Here is a 10836-nt window from a genome sequence, read left to right on the forward strand (position 1 = left end):
TATTTTTAGTATGAATAGAAAAAAGGATATTAACATAAATTCATTTTAGGCTTCACCAAAATTAGTTAGTAAAGAGGGGAGATTTTTAATAAAATAGTAAGTCATTAAGGTAAAGTACTTGACTAAATCTGAATTATTTGGGTGTTTGAAAATCCGAATTATTTGGATTTTTGAATGTCACCCTTATGGCTTCCCTATAAAAAAAAGAATTTAATTTAATATTATACTTATCTTAATAAAACAAACTAAGAAAAATATATTTTTTAACATTGTCCATCTAAAATATTTATAGGAGTTTCTTTGATTATAGTGTTGTCAATTCTAAGATGTGGGACTAAAGAGAACTATATTTTTTTATATAAAACAACTAGAGAAAATTAATGATGAGAAAAATTCATAAAAATATGTCGCGGCTGAGTCTCGAACTCTATATTACTAATAAATCTTGGAATTATTTTTAGTATGAATAGAAAAAAGGATATTAACGTAAATTCATTTTAGGCTTCACCAAAATTAATTAGTAAAGAGGGGAGATTTTTAATAAAATAGTAAGATAATAAGATTATGATATAAACGTTAATTTTGAATGCAGGGCCCATTTGGAGCGAGGGGTTTAATTGTGTGATAAGGTGAGGATTAGTTTAAAGCTGCTCGACTTAATCGAACCAGCTCTATCTGCAAGTTGTTTGGTATAAAACACTCAGGAAGCGTGAATAAATATCCATGGTGTGGTGTTGGCTCATCCTTATGTTGGATCTGTACTTTTCAAATTTATTTGATGATCGATAAAAATTTTCCGTAAGATTGAATTTTTAAATTTATCTGATGGTGTAATTGAATATGTTACCTCCCTGCTTAGCTTTGTCCTCCTCTGTTGGGTATAAAACAACTTCAAGTATACAAACCAATTTTATAAGTGCAGATGGATATTTTAAGAATGATAAAAATATTTATTTTAATAAATTTTATAAGAGAAATACTTTTTTAATTTTCTATTATTCGATTTCTAACTAGGCGAAGGATTTTTTAAAAAAAATGAAAACGGAGCTCCTTTTCGTCATTTTGGAAATGTCAGGGAGATATTTTGATAATAGCTCTGCTCCATTCAAGTGTTCAACGGATAGGAATCAGTTAAGAGAGAGGGGGAGGAGGGATCGGTGATTGTTTACTTTCCGTCATCTTTTCCCATTTCAAGATCGACCCAAATTTCAAGTCTTCCACTGCATCATCCGCTTTCCGTTTATTTGGACGTCTTCGTCATCGACACTCCATTCCTTACTTCTTCGGAGGATTTCCTCCTCCCTCGCCCCTTTTCCCTTCTTCCCGCCACAGAGTCACCGTCCCGGCAGATCACTCGCCGGAGCGAATACTACTGATGGCGGCCCCTGCCGCCTCCTCTTCGCAGGCGCCCGAGGAGGAGAAGGGAGGCGCCGGAGAGGATCGACCGGACGCGCGGCGGAGGCGGGCGAAGCCCTTCGCGCACGGCGGTTCCCTGGGCGTCTTCGTCCTGGTCGCCGCCGCCCTCGTTCTCCTCGTGCTGCCGCGCCTCCCGCACTCGGACTTCTACGGCCTCGTGGTCCTCCTGAGGCAGACCCCGCTGGCCGCCGCGGGGCGGAAGGGGGGAGGGTTGTGCGATTGGTTTGAGGGCAAGTGGGTGTGGGATGAGGAGCGTCCGCTGTATGCCTCCGAAGGCTGCGCGTTCTTGGACGAGGGTTTCCGCTGCTCCGAGAACGGGAGGCCCGATCGAATGTACACCAAATGGCGGTGGCAGCCCGCCGGCTGTGAACTCCCCAGGTCACAATTCCTCCCCCTTTTTCCCCCATTTTTTTTTGATCGGATATCGAGTTCGTTTTTTCCCCATTTATTTGTTTATACAAAACATTTCGAAACAATACCATGCTTTATTATTAGAAAATCTCTCTCTTCTCTTTTCCTTTACAGTTTCTCCAAGACGAATGGATTCCTTTCCAATTAGTATTCAAATTGTTGGAAGCAAAGTCTTCTAGTTTACATACGATTCTCTTGTTCTTGGCATGTTCGTACTCTAGACATTTTATTCTATATCCGTGTTTAGATTATTTCAAAATTGAAACTTCAAAAAAAAAAGTAGCAATAAAGAAAAAGTTAAAACGCCGGCTTCTTGTCACGCGTTTGACTGCATATTCTACAACAATCCCAAGGAAGGTTGAACTTGGATGTTTGTGGTCTACCACTCCCGGCACACATAGTGGTTTACAACACATTTGATCGATCATTGGTAAACAATAACAGTGCACTTATTTAATTATTAGCATCATGCTCCTTGATAAAAAAATTGCAGACAGCTTCTACTGTAATATAAATTTGTATATTTGGCCTTCAGAATTTGTATTTAGCACATATATTCTTGCACAATTAACAATCTTTTGTAGCTATCATTGGAGTTTTAGAATATAGCATAATGACCTTAAATGGCTTGAATGCCCTTTGACTTTTAAAATTATATACCAAAATACTTTTCTACTAAAACTTTGCCTTTGACTTATTGTATTTGTTGAGTGTTTTAGGATAATAGTTGACTGTGAAATTAAACAATATACAATTTTGTAATTCTTAATATGTTATTTTCAGAGTTTTGACTTTCTAATAAGTGAATATGTCAGCCAATTATAATATTAAATTTTATTTCTAATTCATACTATATTATTATAAATAATCTTTCCCTAACTACTGCACAATTTAGTAAAATAACAAATATAATAGGTAAAATATACACATATTTAATGACTTCTTAATTTTCTTTATTAAAATAATTTTGCTTCATTATTACATCTATTTTCCTAAAGGGGAGTCTTGATCCAACGTAAAATTACTACTATGTGGCCTTAAGGTAACAACTTCGAGACGCATAAATAGTTCCTTGCAAAATACAAGATAAAATTGTGTACAATAGACTCAATATAATCTGATCTTTCACCTAGGACCACACTAATGAGAGATTCGTGTATTGGACTGTCTTTGTTATTGCAACTATTTCCCTAAGTGAAAAAGTGAACTAGTAAGTAAAATATCATCAATATAATCTTCATCTTATTTAAGACAATCTTTTGAATTTGGTACTCAATATAAGCAGAGAAATTCTATATTAAAAAAAACTGCAATTTTGGTAGTCTTTAAGTATCTCCAAGAGTGAAAATGGTAGAAACGAACATAGCTCACAAAAGTTAGGCCTATACCGAGTAAAATTACTCTTGATATAGGCCAGTATCGAGAGTAAGTTACTCTTAACTCATATTGTTGCCCTTATCGGTATTGACAACACCGAGAGTGGACCAAGAGGGAACTTATACTGAGAGTAAACAACTCTTGATTCTGATCTTATTATTTTTAAAATAAGGAAGGATCTGCACTGAGAATATCCTACTCTAACCTACTCTCTTTGTAGTCTACTGGTTTTTTAAGAACATATATTTTTTAATCTTACTTTTTCTCTATTCACGTATTAGATTTGACTCGATCAATTTGCTGGAAAAGCTACGGGACAGAAGATTGGTCTTTGTGGGCGATTCAATTGGAAGGAATCAATGGGAGTCCCTCCTTTGCATGCTTTCTACTTCGGTTTCAAACAAGAGCACAATCTATGAAGTAAATGGCAGACCTATTACGAAACATACAGGCTTCTTTGTTTTCAAATTTGAGACATACAACTGCACAGTTGAATATTATAGATCTCCATTTCTGGTGCCCCAAGGTCATCCCCCTGTAGGTGCACCCAAATATGTGAAGACTACTCTCAGACTGGACTTCTTGGATTGGACATCAAAAACTTGGAAGGATGCTGACATCTTAATCTTCAACACAGGGCACTGGTGGAACTACGAGAAGACCATTAGAGGGTAACTGATATCAAACTTGTCACTCGTGATTTTCCATCTTTGTTTCAATTCCTGTATCAACAGCAGTGAGATCTTTTTTCTGAAATGACATTGTATACCAATGTCACATGTTGCTTGGTGTCTATCATTTGTTCGTTTGAGCATTGATTTCTTTTAAATAAACTTTACCTCTTATTTCTTTTTTCTTTGGCAAAAGCAGACGAATTAGGTAATCGGCAGAAGTATTATGATGAGTCAGGAGAATTTATAACATGGATAGCATGTATAGTTAGATTTTTCTATGCGCTTTAATGATTGCTTATTCATTATATACATATTTTGAACATGGATTGCATATTTTGAAAACATTTTTGGCTTACTAGTATCTGGATTTTAACTGCAAGATTATTGTATCTCTTGTAACTGCATATTCTGATGAAGTCTTCAAATTAGACATAAGCTATTATCATAAGGAAACCATTGGAGCTTCACAGATAATGACCAGAACGGGTGTCAGTTGTTCTGACTTTTGTGCTTGCTTCTTAACTTTCATATACTTGTAGATCATCCTTTATTGTTGCGTTTTTGAGTTATTGCAAATGCAATACTCAGCGTGCTGAAAATTGATAGAAATCTTTTTGCTCAGGGGTTGCTATTTCCAAGAGGGCGATCAGGTGAAGACAAAGATGAGTGTAGAAAATGCTTATCAAAGATCAATTCAGACTTTATTTAAGTGGATTCATAAAGAAGTTAATAGGAATAGAACTCAAGTCATCTTCCGTACATATGCTCCTTCTCATTTCAGGTTAGTACTATTATGGATTATCAAGTTATTCCCTTTTTTCTACTTGATGGATAGTTAAAAAGTGTAGAACATAATATTCCTTCTCCATGAGAACGTTGTCTGAAAGTTGAAAGAAAAACAAAAATGTAGGAGGAATAACATAATGCTTGCATGCAGAGTTGGTGACTGGAAAAATGGAGGGCGTTGTCACTTGGAGACACTACCAGATTTGAGCCCTTTGACATTATCCTTAGAACCGTGGGAACATTACCTGGAACCATTTAGGGAAGTTCCCTCGGAGAATTTCACAGCAAATGAAGTGCTAGAAATGGATCTGCTGAATGTGACACAGATGACTGCTCGTAGGAAAGACGGTCATTTATCGAGATTTTACCTTGGTATTTCTGCTCTTGCTCCGCTTCGCAGGCAAGACTGCAGCCACTGGTGCTTACCTGGAGTTCCCGATGCATGGAATGAGCTACTGTATGCACTTATAATGCAACGGGAGTCGATGATGCGTAAGAACATGGCTATCATGGGCACCACAAGGATAAAGTTGGCCCCTTAAAGACTCCCAACTCTATTTATTAACTTGCACTGATTTTGCAGATGATGGAAGATTATTTTTACTGAGAAATCTTCTACAGAGTGCAACCACCATTGTTAAAAAGGATCATTTTCTCATGTTGAGAATGCTTCTCCATATAGCATATCATCGCTGGATTATGTACTTCCAAGTTTGGAATCACCAAATACACGAGTAATAACAGGGGAATCACAAAACATTTATTACTGAGAAACTTACAGCTTAGAAGTTCAGTTGCTGGTGAGCTTGGTTGGCTGTAATTATTAACATTTTCTTTGAATAAGAATCACACAATCTTTCGATTTTCAATCTCCAACATTAACTTATGAGGATGTTCTCTCTGGGTCTATGTGAGGTTGGATATCCTCAGTGGACAAAACTCCATGCCATCACCTGCTCCAAATATCACCATCTTTATACAGTCTGGAACTTGTTTCTAGTTTGGCCTAAATTCTTGAGCAAATTATTGTCTACTGTGCTAATAGGGTTCCTGAAAAAAAATTAAGCCCCATTTGTAGCCATTGTTGTAGCACTCATTGATCGATCTATGGTCATCTTCAGGCGAATGAATGAACATTATCTTAAAGCACCTTGAGAGATGAAAATAACTGAATAAATTAAGTTCAGACATGCTCCCCAAGATTGTCGGAATCTGGTTGATATCCTTCATCACCCAACTGCCTCATCAGAATAGTTAGCATTGTGTATAGCTGCTGATATCTTACAAGCTTTGTGTCTTCTACAAGAAATCTATAAACAGTCCCATGTACTTCGATCCAACTGCAGCTGGAAATATTCATCATTGCTTTCTCGTGTATCAATTTCCTCACTCTTGCTACATCAGTCCAACTGCTAACACTGGCAAAAATGTTAGAAAGCAGTTTGCAACAACCTAAGCTTGCCTCACCGGACGAAAGAACAAGCCGTCCAACTTCACTAGCCAGTTGAGCATTCCCATGGATACGACAAGCACTCAACAAAGAAGACCAGATGACAGAATTAGGGGGGACTACCATCCTTTGTATCAGTGCAACAGCTTCACTTAGATCCCCTGCTCGACCAAGAAGGTCAACCAAGCAAGCATAATGCTCAACCTTAGGATTCAATCCATAGTCAAGCAGCTTGTGAAAATTAGCTTTACCTTCCTCTACAAGGCCTGAATGGCTACATGCCGATAAAACACTTACAAAGGTAGAATCATTTGGCCTCACTCCGAGTCTCTCCATTTTCACAAAGACTGTTAGAGCATCTTTACCATATCCATGAACTGTAAGCCCTGATATCATTGCATTCCACAAAACGACATCTTTATTCGGTGCCTTCACGTAAACCAAGCAAGCATCGTTAATGCCCCCACACTTGGAATACATGTCAACAAGAGCAGTGGCCAGAATTACATTCATCTGCATTCTCTTTCTAGCCAAAGTTCGATGAACTTCTCTCCCAAGATCAAGAGCTCCCAGGCTAGCACAAGCTGAAAGCAAATTGACCATGGTGATCTCATTTGGTTCGACGGATAATTTCCTCATATGATGATACAATCTGACTGCGTCTTCTGGGGATCCTCCATGAAGGTATCCAGTGATCATAGCATTCCATAACCCCACATTTCTGTCACAAATACTATCAAACACTTTCCTTGCTTTTCCAATATCTCCACATCTTGCATACATGTCTACTAGTGCTGTACTAAGAAATGAGTCCAATGTGATCATATTGACCTCAATGAAACCCGCTACCCATTTTCCGACCTCCCAATTGGAAGCATTTGCACATGCAGATAGGAGGCACACCATGGTGGCTGAGTTGGGAAGAACATGTTCAGCGGAAACAAGCATTCGTTTGAAAATATCGAGCATCTCTGATATCATTCCATGCTTCCCAAATCCATCAATAAGGGCAGTCCAGCAGACCACATTCTGTGCATGCGGCATTTCTTCGAACACCGAACGGGCCGTGTTCATGTCTCCAACACGTGCATAACCAGAGATGAGGGAGTTATATGACACCTCATCACTCACAGGCATATCCTCGAGCACTTGGTGGGCGTCGTCGATGAGGAGACACTTGGAGTACATATCAATGAGGGAATTACCTACGTAGAGGTCGAAGATGAACCCTAACTTGACAACGTGCGCGTGGACCTGCCGGCCGAGGTTGGCAGAGGAGAGGGCGGAGCAGGAATTGAGCAGGGGAGGGTAGGTGAAGTTGGTGGGACGGACGCCTTCAAGGAGCATGCGGGAGTATAAGGAGAGGGCGAAATCAAATGGGCCGGATGCAGAAAAGGCGCGGATGAGGGAGGCGTACGCGTGGTCGTTAGGCGGCGAGGGGAGGCGGCGGAAGACGGCGAGCGCGTAGTCGGAGGAGCGGAGCTCCGCCAGCTTGCAAAGAAGGTGGTTGTGGAGGGGGAGGCCGCAGAGGATGATTTGCGCGTGGACCTGCCGGGCATGGGAGGAGGTGGTGGCTCGCCGGACGAGGCCGAGCAGCGGCCGAGAAGAAGACATACATCATCGGGAAATCTTTTACCGTGTCTCTTTTCCACTTTAAAGGGATCCGATTATGGCTATCGGATCTCGATACAATTGGACGTGTTTCAGAAGAAGTATCGGATCCGATTGTGGCTTTATTTGTCATGCTAAAAAAATCACCGCACCAAAAAAATTGCCTTAATTTTAGAATTTGACTATATCAAGACCGCTCAATCGCTGGTTTTCATTAATTATAGGAGCTAAAAATGAGCGGCCTTCCATGATTAGCTCCACTCGACTGCCTACATAAACCCTCGAGGCCAGCCCTTCCAATTCGAAGTTCCTCGGCTACACTTCTCTCTTCATCTCCTCAAGCACTTGCCGGGATCTTCCATGGCCATGCGCTAATTATTTGATTCCAAGGAGAGAGCTTTTTCTTCTTTTTTTTTGTTTTTTGTTTATCTTTATCCATTACATAGTTGGTGATGGCCGGCGCCGGCGTTGTGCTAGCAGTGGTGCTGTCGGTGTTGGGTATCTCCGGCTTCGTCCGAGCCGAGGACCCTTACCTCTTCTTCACATGGAACGTCACCTACGGCACCATCGCACCCCTCGGTGTCCCTCAGCAGGGCATCCTCATCAACGACCAGTTCCCCGGCCCTAACATCAACTCCACCACCAACAACAACATCGTCATCAACGTCTTCAACTTCCTCGACGAGCCGCTCCTCTTCTCCTGGTTTGTTTATCGATCACTCCTGCTGATTGATTCCTCGTTTCTGGGTGCAATTAATTTGACCCCGATTGTTCGCGGGCAGGAATGGAATTCAGCAGAGGAAGAATTCGTGGGAGGATGGGATGCCCGGAACCAACTGCCCGATCCCGGCGGGAACCAACTTCACGTACCATTTCCAGGTGAAGGACCAGATCGGTAGCTTCTTCTACTTCCCGTCGTTGGGGATGCAGAAGGCAGCCGGCGGATTCGGCGGCCTCCGCGTCAACAGTCGTCTCCTCATCCCAGTGCCGTTCGACGCCCCTGCCGACGACTATACCGTCGTCATCGGCGATTGGTACAACAAGGACCACACCGCCCTCGCCAAGACCCTTGACTCCGGCAGAAGCATCGGCCTCCCCGTCGGCGTCCTCATCAACGGCAGGCCCAGCAAGGACGGCAAGGGGAAGGACGATGCTCCCCTGTTTGAGATGGAGGCCGGTAAGGTTTACCGGTACCGGATCTGCAACGTCGGCATCAGGATCACGCTCAACTTCCGGTTCCAGGGCCACGTCATGACGCTGGTGGAGATGGACGGATCCCACACGATGCAGAACGTGTACGAGTCCCTCGACGTCCACATCGGCCAATGCTTCTCGGTGCTGGTGAAGGCCGACCAGGCCCCCGGCGACTACTACATCGTGGCGTCCACGCGGTTCTTGCGGCACAAGGAGCTGACCGCCACCGCGGTCGTCCGGTACGCCGGCTCCTCCGCCGCGCCGTCGCCGGTGCTTCCCAAGGCGCCCGCCAGCTGGGCCTGGTCCCTCAACCAGTGGCGGTCTTTCAAGTGGAACCTGACCGCCAGCGCCGCCCGCCCCAATCCCCAAGGGTCCTTCCACTACGGCAACATCGACATCACCCGCACCATCAAGCTCGCCAGCTCCCGCAACTTCGTCGCCGGCAACCTCCGTTACGCCCTCAACGGCGTGTCGCACGTCGACACCGAGACCCCGCTCAAGCTCGTCGAGTACTACGGCTTCGGCGGCAACTACTTCGAGTACAACGTCACCGGCGACGAGCCCCCCACGGAAGGCTCTCCGATCAAGCTTCTCCCCGACGTCAAGACCGTCGAGTTCAGGACCTACGTGGAGATCATCTTGGAGAACCCCGAGAAAGCTGTGCAGGTTTACCACCTGAATGGCTACGCCTTCTTCCCAGTCGGGTGAGACTCTCAACATTTCTTTATCGAACTCGACGAAGTAACTTACGACCTGAACTTCCGACGCAGGATGGGTCCAGGGAAGTGGTCGCCGGAGAAAAGGAACACATACAACATGCTCGACGCCGTGAGCAGACACTCCGTTCAGGTGTACCCTAGGTCGTGGTCAGCGATTCTGCTGACGTTCGATAACGCTGGGATGTGGAACTTGAGGTCGGAAAATTGGGAGAGACGCTACTTGGGGCAGCAGCTCTACCTCAGCGTGCAGTCGCCGGAGCGCTCACTCAGGGACGAGTACAGCTTGCCGGACACAGTATTGCTCTGTGGGCCCATTGCCGCCTTCCCCAAGCCGCCTCCCTACACCTAAACTACTTGGGAAGGGATTTCGTCAAAATCTTTAATTGTTGTTTTATCTGAAACATGTAATGGATGGCTCTCTCCACGGCAATGAAAAATTTTATTTAAAACAGTGTGTCTGTGCTTGATTTATATTTTTATTATTATTTTCCTTATTATTTAAAAAAAAACTACATTTTTTAAAATATTAAAAAAAAACTCGTATTCTAAAACTATTGCCATTAATAATTTTGACTAAAATTATATGAATCAAAATAACTTTAGTTAAAACTGATTTCATCATATTCGACTTTTACAATCCATTAATCCTAAAGGTGATAGGTTGGATCTCGAAAAAAAAATATATCCATTGGCTATAAGAATAAATCATGAAATATAAATAGGGCTTACATTCTCACGTGTAATGTGTCATGAGTGATATTTGAATTCTCATTATCTAGGGAGTTCATGCAACTACTTATCATCCATAGACCTACCCATGAGTTAGGCTTAACAGAACTTGATCGATATTTGGGTCAATGGGTCAGTTACCCGTTGACCCGATTAATGACCTAGAATTGTAATCGACCCGACCCCAACAGGGCTAATTACAGTTCACGACCCAATTAATCAGAATTATTGGTTCGTTTGAACTAGTGGTTCAATTATTTTTTTGGCAAATTATTGAATTATGTAGACAAGTTTATGAAATACTCAAATCATGTATCCTAATTTTAAAATTATCAAATTACGTATTTAATGTCAATTTTACCTCTCTGAATTGATTACTAGATCAATTCTAACATTGTTCATCAGAACAATAATTTCCTGATTAAAAGTTTTGATTTGTATTCAAAAAATAATTTCTATCAATATAATG

General features: G+C 42.1%; 3 protein-coding genes across 3 annotated transcripts; 2 read left to right on the plus strand and 1 right to left on the minus strand.

Annotated features, from left to right (window-relative positions):
• Positions 1-1190: 1190 nt before the first annotated feature.
• Positions 1191-5533, plus strand: LOC122047007 (protein trichome birefringence-like 10). The gene is made up of 4 exons (XM_042608003.1): positions 1191-1794; positions 3486-3875; positions 4501-4659; positions 4816-5533. Exons 1-4 carry the CDS (start codon positions 1376-1378, stop codon positions 5204-5206), a joined length of 1359 nt encoding a protein of 452 aa, XP_042463937.1. The 5' UTR covers positions 1191-1375; the 3' UTR covers positions 5207-5533.
• Positions 5534-5847: 314 nt separating this feature from the next.
• Positions 5848-7728, minus strand: LOC122048649 (pentatricopeptide repeat-containing protein At1g08070, chloroplastic-like). The gene has a single exon (XM_042610190.1). The coding sequence runs from the start codon at positions 7726-7728 to the stop codon at positions 5848-5850; it is 1881 nt and encodes a 626-aa protein (XP_042466124.1).
• A 449-nt stretch (positions 7729-8177) lies between these two features.
• Positions 8178-9987, plus strand: LOC122049507 (L-ascorbate oxidase homolog). The gene is made up of 3 exons (XM_042610880.1): positions 8178-8428; positions 8508-9623; positions 9690-9987. Exons 1-3 carry the CDS (start codon positions 8178-8180, stop codon positions 9985-9987), a joined length of 1665 nt encoding a protein of 554 aa, XP_042466814.1.
• The last annotated feature ends 849 nt before the right edge of the window (positions 9988-10836 follow it).

This window comes from Zingiber officinale, chromosome 2B (genome assembly GCF_018446385.1).
Source record: "Zingiber officinale cultivar Zhangliang chromosome 2B, Zo_v1.1, whole genome shotgun sequence".
NCBI lineage: Eukaryota > Viridiplantae > Streptophyta > Magnoliopsida > Zingiberales > Zingiberaceae > Zingiber > Zingiber officinale.

Coding starts and splice junctions, on each gene's coding strand:
- LOC122048649 (XM_042610190.1), bottom strand. CDS start 7,728: ATGTCTTCTTCTCGGCCGCTGCTCGGCCTCGTCCGGCGAGCCACCACC.
- LOC122049507 (XM_042610880.1), top strand. CDS start 8,178: ATGGCCGGCGCCGGCGTTGTGCTAGCAGTGGTGCTGTCGGTGTTGGGT. Junction 8,429..8,507: donor GAGCCGCTCCTCTTCTCCTG/GTTTGTTTATCG, acceptor GTTCGCGGGCAG/GAATGGAATTCAGCAGAGGA. Junction 9,624..9,689: donor TACGCCTTCTTCCCAGTCGG/GTGAGACTCTCA, acceptor CTTCCGACGCAG/GATGGGTCCAGGGAAGTGGT.
- LOC122047007 (XM_042608003.1), top strand. CDS start 1,376: ATGGCGGCCCCTGCCGCCTCCTCTTCGCAGGCGCCCGAGGAGGAGAAG. Junction 1,795..3,485: donor GCCGGCTGTGAACTCCCCAG/GTCACAATTCCT, acceptor TTCACGTATTAG/ATTTGACTCGATCAATTTGC. Junction 4,660..4,815: donor TATGCTCCTTCTCATTTCAG/GTTAGTACTATT, acceptor GCTTGCATGCAG/AGTTGGTGACTGGAAAAATG.